The 16,042-nt window shown below is 48.6% G+C and overlaps 1 protein-coding gene across 2 annotated transcripts in view; it reads right to left on the bottom strand.

Annotated features, from left to right (window-relative positions):
• DNAJB6 (DnaJ heat shock protein family (Hsp40) member B6) overlaps nt 1-16,042 on the bottom strand; it is a 60,070-nt gene that overhangs the window by 28,361 nt on the left and 15,667 nt on the right. For both annotated transcript variants that reach the window (XM_069462339.1, XM_069462340.1), the window contains exons 3-6: nt 15,343-15,452; nt 13,770-13,829; nt 12,699-12,809; nt 1,795-1,923 (exon numbers count right to left, since the gene is read on the bottom strand). In XM_069462339.1, coding sequence (XP_069318440.1) covers nt 1,795-1,923; nt 12,699-12,809; nt 13,770-13,829; nt 15,343-15,452 — 410 coding nt within the window. The remainder of the gene's footprint in view (nt 1-1,794; nt 1,924-12,698; nt 12,810-13,769; nt 13,830-15,342; nt 15,453-16,042) is intronic.

Raw genomic sequence — 16,042 nt, 5'->3', positions numbered from 1 at the left:
GCACTCTGGGAGGCCGAGGCCGGCAGATCGTTTGAGCTCAGGAGTTCGAGACCAGCCTGACCAAGAGCGAGACCCCATCTCTACTAAAAATAGAAAGAAATTAGCTGGACAACTTAATATACAGGAAAAAAAGTAGCTGGGAATGGTGGCCCATGCCTGAAGTCCCTGCTACTCGGGAGGCTGAGGAAGGAGGATCACTGGAGCCCATGAGTCTGAGGTTGCTGTGAGCTAGGCTGATGCCAAGGCACTCTAGCCCGGGCAACAGAGCCAGACTCTGTCTCAAAAAAAAAAAAAAAAAAAAAAGCTTAATCAATTTTACAATAAACACTGCAAGTAACTACCTGAAAAATTATGGTTCCACAGTTCATAGACACCATTCTCAATTACATGGCTATCACATTATGTATAAAATAAAAAACATTAATTTTTACGAGTCACACTAAATCAAACCTATCTGTGATATCAAGGCAAGTCTGCTTGTTAGAGCTTACTTACTACTTGTCTGATTTCCAAAACGTTCACATTAAAACAACACATACTCCTGAACATGATTCAATCACCTATGCGCTGCTGCTCTCCAGGACTAGTGGTATCCAAAAGAAATACAGTGGGCCACGTATCTAATTGTACATTTTCTAATGGCCTCACTAAAAAATAAAAACAAGTGAAATTAACTTTAATAATATATTTAGTATGTCCACAATAGTAGCATTTCAATTTGTGATATCAAAAATTGCTGGAGATATTTCACATTGCTTTTCATGTTAGGTCTTTGAGTTCCAGGGCCCGGTCCCCACTTGCAGCATCCCCAGTCTGGCCCAGCCACACCTCAAGTGCTCGGTGGCTGCCACACGGACAGCACAGGCCCGGAGCGAACCTGGGGCCGCACGATCCTTTGCAAGGCTCCTTAAGAGTGGGGACGGCTTCAGTACACCCCTCACACGCTAGCCACTCATGTCCTAAGTGAGGGACTATTTTCTTGATATCTTTAATCAGCTTTCTCTTATTCTCTCTTACCCTGTGGTTAGCACATCACATGGCACCGCCTGAGAGGCCTGCGTGGGAAAGCACGCCAAATGGGGAGTCCAGTCAACTGGACCACTCACCTAAGCATTACTGGCACAATACTAAAGGGAAATAAAATTCTGAGCTGTATTATGTAGAAGGCAAAGTGAGTAATAGCCTCTAATTCTTCACATGGAGGCTTAAAGATAAAACTAAGAGAATCAGAACCAACAACTGCTCCTGGTTAAGAGGAACAAGATGAGCTTTAAAGAGAAGCATTAGCAGACAAGGTTCTATTTCTTCAGGTAACGTACACGACTACACGACAGGTGCACATCACGCTAGCGAAGGCCGGGCACTGCGCTAGGGAGTCAGCCTGGCCACAGACTGGTATCAGAGCTCAACCTCTGATTCCAGCTGGATACGCTCAGGACACCACCTCGTCAGTGCACGGCTGTTCTAACTGCAAACGGGGTTAGAGAACATGAAGGGTAACTGTGCACTTACCCAGAATACACACTGCCCCTTTTATAACTAAGAACTTCATTAAATGCCGGCCTTTAACAGTAAGATTTGAAGGTTTTCAAGTACAACATTCTTGGGAAGATTAGGGGAAAATGTAGGTTATAAAGTATAGATTTGTACACCTAAAAAAATTGGCAAATCTACAAAGTTATTCTACCAAAAGGAATATACACATGCTTTACACTACTCTTACTAATAAAGAGTATTCTGATTATAAACACTAATTTCTGTTCAGAAAACAGATTATATCTAGAGTTTTAATACCTGTATCAAAAGAAGAAAATCCTCCAAAAGACGGAAATCCAGCGAAGGCAGAGAAAAACGACCCTGTTCCACGGCTTCTGCTTCCTCGGGGACCCCTCCGATTCCCAAAAAAGTCGTCAAATGGGTCATCTAAAAGCAAACACAAATGCATAGTGTAAAGTCTCTCCTGGGAGAGCCACAGTAAGAGGAAATGGGTTGACACCTTACAAAATACCGTTCCATCAGGAGCAAAACAGACAACAAGCGACAACAAAGGAGCTCACCAGAGAGTGACTGAAACACCACCTTCCAACAGTTTCACTTTCTCATTTAATTCAATTGAAGCTGTAATACATTATAAAACCGCCAGGCTGTTACTAAGAAACAGTGCGCATGCACACAGGATCAAGAATGTGCTCTTCTTCAAACTCAGCCGCCTTAACACAGCCTTTTATTTAACATCCTGTCACACTGATCCTGCCGTCAGCACCCGAGGGGTTAAGGTAGTTTTTCACACTTAGGTTGTTGTACTCCATGTCCAAGTTGCCTTCTCCAAATTCAGACAAAAATGAACATACATGAACGTGCACATATGTGAACACACAGAAAACGGTCCAGCCAAGTGGGCAGAACAAACAGCTGGAGAGCCTGGGCCGGGAGCGTCTGGAAGTGCCGTTACTTTTCGTAAGCCTGGTGTCTCGCCAGAGTTTCCAGGGGACTGGTTGAAGACAGCCTGGAATAAACGTTACTGGCAGACGTAACTGCGCCTTTGCGATGTGCACAGAACGACCGGCGCGAGGTGGCGCGGCTGCTGGAAACAGACGCTCCTAGAAAGGAGGCCGAAACCACAGTTCTGTTTCTCTTTGCTGTCGTCTTCAATCAAAGAACACTTACCTGAAAACGCGAGTTATACGAAGCATTTTTTAAATTTACATGGGTTCTGTTATCATGAGTTCTGTTATTAACATGTGCTCTATGTTTTGAGGGAAATGGCAGATGAGTGAGAAAGACGAGGACCCTCGTGGCAGTGCCAGGACACAGATGCACTGGGGGAAGGGGAGCAGCCGTCCCGGACACACGCACAGCACAGACCGCTGCGGCCGCGAGGCTGCCAAGCCGGAGCTGGGAGTCTGGCCACGGATGCAGCTGGTACACGTGAGTCACCCAGAAACAAGGGACAGACACCACACAGCAGGTGACAGCCAAGCATCAACCGAGACCACCCTAACCCGCAGGAGCAACAGGTGTAAACCAGAATGGCTGGGGCAGCACCTGAAGCCCAGGCTGCCGCGGACGGTGCTCACAGGCGAGCGGCTGAGCCCCTGAGCAGACCCGCCGTCCCGAGGTCCTGCAAACAACAAGGAAGGAGCAGCAGAGGCCACGGAAGCTCTGCTGGGCAGGGAGGAAAAGGAGAAGGGGCGAGTACGTGAGTTCCGTTCAAGAGAGCTCATATGAAAGGAACGGGCCGGGCAGCTTGAACTCACGTGGAGTCCAGGAAAGCGGGGCCTGAATAGGTAACACTTAGGGAACTGGTGACGGCGCACTCAGAGCTGGCAGAGAGACGGGAGCAGAGGGAAGGCGGCGTGCACAGCCCCCCGCTCCCCGCAGACACCCAGGGCACGTCCCAGCCCAGTGCCCGGGCCCAGGTGCTGATGGGAATCGGCATGGCCGGCAAACAAGTTAACAGGAATATCTGTGCTGACTTTGCAACTGGTTTCCTGCATTCCATAATGAAACACTATCCTTTGAAAACTGGTTTGTTTATATGTAATTTACAAGCTACTTTAGAAAGAGACCCTCACTGCCCCCCCCCAATGCTGAAAGCTAAGTAGGGACAGAAGAAAGAAGTTACATGGTATCTAAACCTGTAGTATTTTGTGAATTTCTCCTGAGGCTACAAAGATTCCTCCAATTCAAATAAAACCTAAGTATTCTATTTAGTAAGTAACTTTCTAATTTATTGCCATGGTCTACACACCAACTCTGCCAGTCAAGTTTTCTACCTAGCTTATCTACAAAATGGCAGATAAATTACTCTCATATAAACATTACACACAGAGTTTGCATTTACTATGCAATAAGTCTCATTCTCTCCCCTACTGGGCAGGGTGGAGACGCCTGCAGTCCCAGCTACACAGGATTGCTCACGCCCAGCAGGGCAAGGCCACAGTGAGCTACGATGACACCTCTCAACAGCCACCGCACCCCAGCCTGGCCACTTTTTATTGAAAAAAATTTTAAAAGGGCCAGGCACGGTGGCTTACCAGCTTCTAAACCAGCTTTTGAAGTAGCTTCTAAACAAGGTGATTTTATAATTTGAGTATCATTGTCTTAATTTAGCTTGGAATGAAAACATTGAAATCACCTGCTTAACAGTGGTATCACTCAGGCTCTGGTTCAAGATGCACCCAAAAGCTGAATGCCTCGTGACTATTTATAAGGGGTTAGTTGCAACTGAAAAACAAAAAAGCCTTTAACCTGGCCATCCTACTTCAGGGAGCTCAACCCCTCCCAGACAGGGTAAGTCACTGCAGGAAGCACTCAGAGCACGGCTGACTGTGGAAGGGACCGTCTGACAAGAGCGTGGTCAGGAGAAGCTGCAGCTGCAGAGCCAGGCGGAAGACGACACCCCTGCAAGTCACAGTGGTGACACGCTGACTCCTGCTTCCTGCGGCCTTCAACTGGGGTGGGACAAAGGAAGGAGGAGGTCGCGCTTTCACTTCATTTCCATTTTACACATTTTTAAACCCACTATTACTTCTGCATTTAAAAAGGACAAAACACACTTGTTTATTTTAGAAATAAACCGAATAAGAAATTTTATTCATTTTTTTTTTTTTAAGAGACCAGTCTCACTCTCCCAGGCTGTGCAGTGGCGTCATCACAGCTCAGTCATCACAGCTCACCGCAGCCTGGAACCCGCAGGCTCCAGCGACCCCCCTGCCTCAGCCTCCCAAACTGCTGGGACTACAGGCCTGGGAAACCAGGCCCCGCTACTGTGTATCTTTTGTAGAGATTCCTGGGTTCTCATTATATTGCTCAGGCTGGAAAAAAACTTAATGTAACCAAATATGCTGCCATCCCACCACAGAGAACCAGACCGGCTGAGGTGCTGAAGAGGTGCAAGAAGGCAGGTACGGGAACAACAGCCACAACCACGCCAGCCGTGCAGAAGCCAGGGGCACAAGCGCCTGTGTTCTCCTTTGGTTATGAACGTGTCACGCACGTGTGTGTGCACTTAACCAACAGCAGTTCCGTCCCTTTCGCCCCCCAGAGAAGGGCGGGTGCACTCGCACTGTCTGCAGGGGGCGGCGCCGCGTTAGCTAGGCCCTCGTCTGCGTCCAGAGAGCGAGCTGGGGTAAGGAGATGCGGACCCCATGGACACACGGGCCACCCAAAATACTTAGTCAAACATGATTCCCGGGGCTTCTGGATGAGATGAACATTTGAGCTGGTAGAATGAGTAAAGCAAACTGCCCCCCTGACCGCAGGGCGCCTCGCCAACCAGCAGCAGGGACAGAGCGAGAGGCTGCGGCAGCCCACACCGGCACCAGCCTGACAGGCCCTGCAGACCCTCCCCACCAGCCGCCAGGCCCGAGAGCCCCGAGAGCCCCCTCCCTGCAATATACCCACACACCCCTCCCCTACTGGCTGTATCTCTGGAGAACCCCAATACCAATTTTATAAAGAAGAAAAATGTTCTTGATCACTTTACAAATATCTCTACAGAGGTCTTTATATCTCAACACAGCTTTGTATCCTGAGATACAAACATTACTTAAAACAGACGCATCTGTGTTGGGATTTAACGCTTTCATTTCAATATCCTAGGCATATGTCCAACGCCTCTGTAAAGTTTCTGATCCTGCTATTCTCTCAGGAAACTAAAAGCAATGCATTAAGTGGCCACAATATGACAGGCGTGAGCCACCCACCACACCCAGCCCGTACATTTTCCTGAGTTTCACCAAGAGGGAGAGCCTGACAGAGAAGGAACAGCATCACAGCTGCTGTGTGCCGGAGGAGCGAAGCTGACAGCAGTCACTCGGGACACTCAGACCCAGTCCCACAGCAAGCACGTCACCAGCCACAAACGCACGCACGGCCTGCTCTCACTGCGCTGAGGCACCAAGGGTCCTGCTCCTGGGTGGCCTCACACTAGTAATTCCTCAAGTACACACAAGGATTGGGAGGAAAAGGCCAACAAAATCTAAACAGCACCATGAGCATGTTGAACAAAAAAAGTATCTCCCTCCATACTACAGCTCCAAAGCTGAAACTACACAGTAACTCTCGGAAATTCACTCCAAGTTCAAACGCCAACCATGGCGGACACAGACTCTCTCTCATCTCCCAACTCATCTCAGTACCAGGAACTAAAATTAAGACAGCCATTGACTCAAACTTCTAAAACAGTTTCATGTCCATATTCCGAAGTAGCAAATGACACTTGGAAGGAACTGGGAACAGAGAAAAGCAAATGAAGAACATGCTGTGACACGCCCTGAACCGCGAGCCGGTCCCCACGGCCGACCCAGCCTGCCAGCAGCGCCGGGCACCCAGGAGCGCACGTCCTACGTGCTGGTCAAACGAACACCATCACTGTTAACTTCTCAGACAACTATTTTTGGCTATAAATGTAATTTCTAGACACATCCTAAGGTCTGGTTGGAGCACCGTGTTTTCCAAGAGTTACAAAAATCTATCACAAAGTGGTCAATTCTTCTCCTTCAAACACAATAGGCCTGACGGCAGATGAGGAGCCCGCACCAGCAGAACAAGCACAGCCATGGCACGCACACCTCACCAAGGAGCCGCCTGGACAGCGCTGGGTGCCGGTCCCTTCCGTCCCTACTCGCAGGGGCTGGTGGCTTCCCCCTGCCCCCCCCCCAGTGTCGTGCTTGTCAGACTTCCTGTGAATGCTGCCGTTCCCTCAGTTTGTCAAAGCCTAACACATCGCCCGGGTTCTGCCCGTGGCCTGGGGCTAAAGCACTCTCCCTCCCGTCGCCCCCACAGGCCCGGAACACCCCCCGCGCCCACGTGAGGATGGAGAGTGTGGCTGGCTCCACCTTTAAGTTGTCCACAAGCTCCCCAGGGATCAGAACTGCACCGCAAAGAGATGAGAAAACCTACAAAGGACTCCATCAACTTCTTGCTCAAGTGATCGTCATGGCAACGATTAGAAGCTTAGGAACCAAGCCCCAGACAAGGTACTGCCTTCCCTACCGTAGGGGAAAAGTAAACAAAATACACCTGACAGGAAACACCAGAAAGCACGGTGGATGAACTGATCTCAAAAACTACCACAAAACCATCTCACACGGCTCCGGCTGCTGTGGGCTGGGTGGCCAGCACCACGGCTCTCATGGCACAGAAAATCCTCAAAATGGCCTTTTCCAGAAACCATTTCCTCTTCCTATTTGGGGACGGTGGAGAAAGGGAAGGGGAAATAAGTATCTCGAAACCACCAAGTACAAACTGAGAAGCTGAGATGACAGATGCAACAACCACCCTGCCAAGATGATTCAGTAGAAATGAAATATTTACCAAAAAACAGCTCCATGTCTCAACAGCAAGAATCCTCAAATATTCACAGAACATACTTCAATTTAGTACGTTCTCCAAGAATATCTCACCAAAGGAATTAAATCGCCCCACAAGAGAGAGAGAACAAGCAGGGAGCTGTGAGGAAGCGAAGCTCACCACCCTCACTCCTCCAGCCCCCCGTGCAACCGCTCCCAAAGCTGCACGCGGAAAGAAGGTCGGCGGGAAACCAGACTAACACCTTGTGGGCTCTGTTTTGCTGTGAAGAGACGGGGTCTCCTGGTGTCGCCCAGGCGGGACTCCTGGGCTCCAGTGACCTTCCTGTCTCAGCCTCCCAGAGTAGCAGGACTACGCGCGGCCACTGCACCCGGCTTAATATGGAAGTCTCACCCCTTGCCTTCTTTCAAATCACATGTCACTACACACGTGTGTGAAACTCTGTCCTTAATCAGCAGAACTCAGCACCGCGCCACGTGAGGCCAGCGTGGGCTGCGGGTTACAAGCCCTCACGCAGTGTTCTTCCAATTGCTGTGCCTCTCCCAGCTCTGCATTTTACCTTTTATTAACTCCTCTGAACATGGCTAACTTTAAAGGATTTTTCCTTCTTTCCCCTTTTAAAATTTGCTGCTTGCTTCTCAACTGTACCGATTAGAACAAAAATCTAACCAACTCTGTCAGAAGAACTGTGTTACAGGTTGATCTGTGTTCCCTCAAAAAAGATGTTAGAGTCTTAACACACAGAACTTGTGAGTACGACTCGACTTGGAAACAGGCCTCTGCAGATGATCAAGATCACGTCACCCGAGCGGACACCAATTATACAAAGTGGAAATTTGTCACTGGGCCTAGGGGCACACAGCCTGTGGTCTCAGAGTCCAGCCTAGGCAACACAGCGGGACCCCATCTCTAAAATGTAAACTGTAAAGTTACAAGAGGAGGAAATCTGGACACGTACGCACAGAGGGGCAACGCCAGGAAGGCACGGGAAAAGCTGTCTCCAAGGGACAGGAGGAACCCGCTCAGACAGAGGCCCAGGGCGGGCCCTGCGGACACCTCCGCCGTGGACACCCGGCCTCCAGGACTGGGACGGGGCAGATTTCTGTTGTTAAGCCCCCGTCTGTGGCACAAGGTTACAGCAGTCCCAGGAAAGAGGGCAAACACTGCTTCCAGGGTCCCTAAGCCAGGGGGAAAGTCACCGACAAGGCCCCAGGTATGGGCTTTCAGAACGTGCCACCTCGTTCTGGTCTCTTCCGTTCTCACTCAAAGGCAACAGACCAGATAGCACTGAGGCAGGAGGAGAAGAAACTTCTTTATTCTAGAGATGCTCTAAATAAATTAAGCCGGCGTGTGAACAGCCAGCAGCCCCGCTGACACTCTATTGTGGCAGGAGGAGGAGGACTCCCAGCTCCGGCCCACCGTGCTCCTCCTCGCTCAGCAGCTCCTCGCACTCCTCGCTGAGCTCCCCGGCCTCCCCGGGCCCGGCCTCGTCCTCACTGGAGACGGGCTCCAGCTCCTCGCTGGGCGGCTCGCCCAGGCCCCAGCCGCAGCCCTCGCTCGGCTCGTCCTCACTAAAGAGATCCAGGTCTTCGCTGGACACCACGTCCAGCACCTCACTGTCCTCCTCACTGGGGCTGTCTTCCGCCGTGTCCTCCACTGCGGGCTGCTCTAGCTCTTCACTAGGCTCCAGGTCCTCACTGGCCACTTCCTCGAACCCTGGAGAGCAAAATGACTGGCTCACTACCATCAACTTAAACTGTGGCTCAGAAAACGAGGCTATTCTCGTTCTCGACATAATCATTCCTCCCCCCAAAGTCTGCTCCATGAACTGTTTCCTTCCCCACGGCTTGAAAGAGCGATGCTCTATGAGGAAAAAATGTGCTGAACTGCCAACAAAAAAAGGCTCTCTGGGAGCAGTTTTTAAAGAATGGTTTTGGCTTTCCAAAGAAAGAACACAAATAAAAAAATTATACCCAGATAATTCTCCCCAATGGCAGGTCCTGCTGTGACTAAGGGGATCAGAAGACACTACTAGGTACTTTTCATCTTAGAACACCACTTTCTTGAACACTGTTGTCCTGTAATGATCACCCTAATTCAAATTAGTACACTCCCTATTAGCCAATGTTCCAATAACACTTGACAAGAGCACATTTTCAGGTACCCCATATTCTGGAAAGAATTTAAACAGCTAGCCTCAAAGGTTCTGATTGGATCCCCACATTTCAGAGCCAATATTCATTCAGTGCTGACTTTAGAATCAGCTTCTACCACCTTTCCTAGGATGGCCTCTGCTTTTCAGGATGGGTTCGACATCTGAAGGAACCCAGGCAGAATCTCCTTGCCCAGGGACAGCTCTGCACACCTGCTCCGGCACAGGAGCGAGTACAATCTGCCCGACACCCTGCACGTCCCCGCCCCGCCGTCCCCAGGTCCAAGCCCCTCCTGTGTAGGAGGAGTTCTGTGGTCTAATGAACACGAAGTGCAGCTCAGTAATATCGTAAAACAGATTGTGAACTATGTTTTTAGAAGCCAAAACAGGACAGGAAAAAGTTGGTCACGTGAAAAATTAAATCCAAAATATAATCTGCTACCAAAAAATGGACATTATAACATTTATTAAATATGATCTGAATGTAGATAAAACATCAATGAAATCATGAACACAGCAGGATTCTCCCAGCCCTGCATTTGCTCTGGTCTACACTAAACATACCGCCAGCAGGCTGCATGGTGACTTCATACATGTAGTAGCCATGGAGCAGCTTCTTTTCCTGTGCGTAAATCCTGACGGCCTGAAAATGGAAGTCACCTAGAACACCTAAAGAACGGATGGAAGAGGAATCACTGCCACACTAATCGGAGAAACACAGAATGCCTGTCATCGGAGTGTGCGCATCTGCACCTAACACACGCCTGTCTCCCTGAGCCAGTGGGTGAAAACTCACTACTCATTCACATCTAATTAAATTTCTATATTCACCAACATCTAATTAAATCTCTATAACTTCTTATTCTTGAAAGAGTTGCTCAAGGAAAATCATTTTTAATGAGTTCAAAAATTGACATTTTTAATTATCAGATTTTTTTCTCGGCCGAGCACAGTGGCTCACGCCTGTAATCCCAGCACTCTGGGAGACTGGGGAGGGAGGATTCTTTGAGCTCAGGAGTTCAAGACCAACCTGAGCAAGAGCAAGAGCCCATCTCTACTAAAAATAGAAATAAATTAGCCGGGCAACTAAAAGTAGAAAAAAATCAGCCAGGTGTGGTGGTCATGCCTGTAGTCCCAGCTACTGGGGAGGCTGAGGCAGGAGGATCACTTCAGCCCAGGAGTTTGAGGTTGCTGTGAGCTAGGCTGACGTCACGGCACTCTACTCAGGGCAGTGGAGTGAGACTCTGTCTCAAAAAATAAAAAATAATAAAATAAATAATATCTAGTTTTAAAGAAATTATAAGAATTTATTTAAAAAAATGTTTTCCCTAAGAAAACAAAACCCGGCTATAATTCAGTCACTAAGGGATCCTTTCCCTTTGTAAAAATCCTGTAAGACAAACCATGTTTGAGGTGCCGGGCCTCACACTCAGGTCAGCCTGCCTCGGCTCGTGCACACCCCGGCACGGAAGCCCACGCTGTCAGGAGAGCAGACCCTGGTCCCTGCTTGGCCACAAGGACAGTCACAGATCTGAACACAGCTTTCTGCCCCAACAGTGCCCCGCTCCCCAAAGGACAACTGTGGGGGGCTCAAGGCCATAGAGACACCATGGTAATTCTGAAGCCAGGAGAACTCAATCAGTGAATTATCATCACTCCTGGAGTGGAATTTCTTGCCTGTATGAGGGTCAATCGGTGAAGGGTGCTAACCCTGGGTTTTGTTCATATTATTCCCCTTGCTTACGGCAGCAGAGATTAACGCAAACAAGTCCTCAACTCCTGCCAGACCGCGCAGCCCCGTCCCCCACATCTGCACAGCCCCGCTCTGCTCCAGCTGTCAGTGTGTCTATGAAAACGGTCCTGTGCACTACCTGTCCTTCCCTCCCTGAAGAAGGGACTCTCGTCAAGTCAGGCCATGCCACAATGAGGACGCAGTGCCCACGTGAGGTACACCAGAGGACTGCACTGTGCAAAGTGCCCGACACCTACCCGACATGACAGCACACTGCTCCTCTTCGTGCCCGGGGCAGGCAGCGGTTCCACTGGTCACCCTGTATTATTTGTAGAAACAACTGTCCTTCTTTATTCCCTCCTGGAGGTTTGCGGGTGGTGGTCAATCTCTTCAACCATGCTCCAGGCAAGGGAGGAGGTAAACACAGGACGTGTTTCCCCCTCGGTGAGTCAACAGACAAATACGGCCAAAGCAGCACGCGTTTAACCCTGACCTCCCAAGGCAGACAGCACATCAGACAGACAGACAGTCCAACAGCAGACAGCACATCAGACAGACAGACAGTCCAACAGCAGACAGCACATCAGACAGACACAGTCTGACAGCAGACACATCAGTCAGTCTGACAGCAGACAGTACATCAGACAGACACAGTCTGACAGCAGACACATCAGTCAGTCTGACAGCAGACAGTACATCAGACAGACAGTCTGACAGCAGACAGTACATCAGACAGACACAGTCTGACAGCAGACAGTACATCAGACAGACACAGTCTGACAGCAGACACATCAGACAGACAGACTGACAGCAGACAGCACATCAGACAGACAGTCCGACAGCAGACAGCTAGCAAGAGCACCTGATGCTACCTGTGTCCAAGACACACATGAAAGCCTAGAATCGGGCATCAGCACTAAGAGATGCAGTTGCTGAGAAACTCCATTTTCCCTATAATTGAAAAGTAGCTGAGACGCTGTCTCCATTAACAACGCTATTCTCTCCTGTAACAATATATATTTCTGCTGCTTTGCTCCAGAGGTGTCCTTTCTTTTCACAAATTGTGAATGCGACAGTCCCAACACACTATTAGAAAACGCAGGTTTATAGGTGAAACGTCTTAGGAGCTATACCTATGACATGCAACGGTTTTAAGAGGAACATTACACACGGCAAATTCTCATAGAAACTGGTGTTCAACCAGGAACACTTCCCAGACCCCAGCACATCCTCACCAGTCTCCACTGGGGGCAAAAGCAAGTTAATTAGGGCCACACACAGCGAAAACACACTTTAAAAACCTTCATTATTTTAATGTTCCAGTTGTGAACATTAAAAATCTTCAAAACTGAAGAGAAAAGGTTCACGGCTCCTCTGCAGCTTTAACATGGAGCTGCACGGCCAGACGCAGTGTCGCTCAACAGAGAGGGCACCGTCGGCCGCACTGGGCTCGTGGACACACCACAAACACCACGGTGACGCCCCGGGTGGTTAACTTACCAAATAAGTCAAATGAAAATGGGTCCCTTCCACCAAAAAATTCCCTGAAGACGTCCTCTGGGTTACGGAATGTGAAGCCAAACCCAAATGGATTGTCAAAATGACTTCCACCTGCACGAGCAAAACACAGCTTTTAGTTTATGCATTTTGGTGTTTTGTACAGAAACATTTGTTAATAGAACATAACACAAATCACAACCTTAAAAAAAATATTTCATAAATCTGGAGTTATCGAATGCGAACCCCTGCCTGGTTTAAGCTGTGTGTGACCAAAGCTGATGACAAATGAGTGCCTCGACTTTAATGAGGCGCCCCTCACAGCAGGGCCTCCACTGTCCCTCTGACCATCTCCTAAGTCTGTGATCCAAACATGACACCACACACCATTACTTGTTACGAAGGTTTGTGAAAACCAAGAGAACGAGCGTTCGCTGAGACAACGCAGCCTGGCCCGCGTGTTCGCAGTGACGCTGGCTGCGCAGTCGACCCCCACAGGCACTTCTCACACACGAGTCCAGGCCCCACCTGGGGTGACGATTTCAGCTTTTCCGTAGAATCTGCTCTTCCAGGGGTGGGGAACCTGCAGCCTTAAAGCCACATTGTGGACTTTTAGGTCTCTGAGTGTGGCCTTTTGACTGAATCCAAATTTTACAGAAAAACCCTTTTATTAAAAGAGGTGCAACAGGAAAGGCAAAGCTTTTCTTGTCTCCTTTGCTGCTTAAAGTAGTCTTGGAATCAGAAGGTTGCAGGTTCCCCACCCCTGCAAAACCCTAAGGATGTTTTCACATAATATCAAACAGGCATCTAAGTGCTTGTGTAAGACCACAATATAACTACAGGATGGTTACAAACAATTTCCTATCCGCACAAAATACATCAACATACACTTTCTTCTGGTCCCACAAAGACTTTTAACAGATTTTTTAAACGCTCTCAGTTCCTCTCTTCCTCTCCCCAATCCAGCCCACCTTCTAAGCTGGGCCTGTGACACTGTACAGAGGTCACAGTGTCTCTCCCAACCCCACTGCCGTGCCAAGCCCTCTGTCTCCAAAGAAAAATCCATGTACGTACCTCCTCCGCCACCGTTTAATCCTTCTTTGCCGTACTTGTCATAGATGTCCCGTTTTTTAGCTAAAAATTTTTTAAAACATTCAATAAGGCAAAGTTATTTTCAAACCCTTAAAATTCAACACAGGATTTCTCAAGTTGTAAGTCAGTTTTTCATTTCTCACAATTAAATGTCAGGGAGTTACGGCACCTTTACTTCGAAAGAAAAGGGAGTAAGGGAAACGTTCTATACCTCTCCCCCGACAAACACTTCAGAAAAGCTTTAAAGTGTTCTGAATTGGAAGTTATTATAAATATTAAACCCACACTCCATTAGATAACTGCTTCCACTTTACTACCCACAGAGCCCACGTGTCCATCATGAAAACTCCCATGACCACGTACAAGACCACTCCAACCCTCGACCCCTCTTAGCACAAAGCCTAGAGGACATGGTCTGCGGCACAGACAGAAACACGCCAGGACACGTGTGGGGGTGGAAAGCAGATGTGCTGAAAACCAGAAAAGAGTCAAACTAAAGCCCCACAGCCTCAAGCACCCTGGCTAGCGGCACAGCTGAGCGCAAGGCGTGGAGCTGGTGTGCCACTGTCCCCGACAGTCACACTTATTCACCTCCCAGGATTAAAAAACTACAGCATGGCCCTGGCTGGAAGAATAGGTACTTCAGATACGACACCATCTGTGTTCCCCAAAAGTCTCGTGTTCTGCAAAACGGGAAAACAAGTGTGGAAGCACACCGCTTACAATCCGCTCTCTGTGACCAGCACCCTAGGAAGAACAGTGGCTGCACTTTTAGAGTGCCGCCACCTGGGCCACATACTGCCTGGGAGGACATGAAAAACACATGCCCTCAAAAAATAAATAAAAATCAAGCATGGGATTTTCTTATGGTAGTTTAAAGGTGTGTTTTATGTCAAATACAAAGCTTCAGTTTAATCCTCAATTTTTCTAATGGTATTGGCATGTGAAACCCACAAATCTGGGATACCAAATTAGCACACACACAAGGACCAAAAAATGTGAACAATGGGGCCCGTCTTCAGTATCAGCCCAGCTCAGAACTCCAACGCACGGGCTGGGAATGCGCCTGCAGTCCCGGACGCCACGGAGGCAGAGACACAGGACAGCTTGAGCCCAGGAGTCCAGCCTGGCAATGCAGCCAGACTCCACCCCCGCACCCTTAAAAAAGTCTGAAGAACAGTTAAAGCTCAACAGTTTAAGACGATAAATGCCACATTTCAAAAAGATTTCAACTACCAGTGTTTTTATGTGTTTTCAGACTTGTGAAATAAATAAACGTCTGGGATTTCCTTTAAAACAGAGGAACAGTGTCAACAGAGAAAGCAAGGCTGGTCGTGTTTTAAGTGTTGGTGCCGGCAATGATTACAACAGGTTTCCTCTTAAAATTCTGTTAAAGAGTGGCCTGTTACCTGACATTCTTAGCAGGCCCCAAATCCAGCTGGCACCCAATGTGTCCCTTGTGTCTACACTTCGCTACCCACTCTGGGAGGGTCCCAAGACCCTCCTCCTGCCCTAAGCCACCCCTCAGATCCTTCTCAAGGTCAGTGTTGCTCACCGTCTGATAACACTTCATACGCCTCGGCTACTTGTTTGAATTTCCTCTCTGCTTCTTCCTTATTCTCAGGATTTTTATCTGGGTGCCACTTCAGCGCCAGTTTTCGATACCTTGAAAAGAGTAAAAGGCACTGGTCACGTCCAAAGTCCAGAAATCAACTAGGTTTTTGAAACTAACAATTAGGCAAGAAAATGGTTTCACAGTTGCCAGCTAGTGAGGCTAACACCACTTTTAATTAAAAAAAACCTCCCTTTTCCCTAGGATGAAATACACAAGTTCTAGAATCCAGATAGCAGTATACAAACGAGCTTATAGACAGCAAAATGTTTGAGGATCAAAGTATTCACAACATGAACTTGTGCTGACTGGGCTGAGCAAGCAGGGAGACTCCATGGAGAAGGCAGCCCTGGTCACTGAGCAGTGAGGACCCAATGCCACCTTCCGCACCCCGACACATTCTGACTCCCAGGAACAGATGCCTCCGACAGCCCCTTGGCAGATCGGTGTGGCACAGGCGAGACACCCACCACCACACAGACCAGGGTCCCAGCTATCTTTCAGACAGCCCTCTCTTCTGGATTCAAAATCCAAACAGACTTAAAACACTGACTTTTTCAAAAATTCTATGACCAAGGTCATGGTCTGTTCCAGGGTTCCAATTAGCTGAATAATTGCATGTTTTTTGAATACAAAAAAAAAA

Source organism: Eulemur rufifrons, chromosome 29 (assembly GCF_041146395.1).
Source record: "Eulemur rufifrons isolate Redbay chromosome 29, OSU_ERuf_1, whole genome shotgun sequence".
In the NCBI taxonomy this organism is placed as follows: Eukaryota; Metazoa; Chordata; class Mammalia; order Primates; family Lemuridae; genus Eulemur; species Eulemur rufifrons.
The sequence above is the reverse complement of the archived record's forward strand: the minus strand, read 5'-3'. Positions and strand labels throughout refer to the sequence as shown.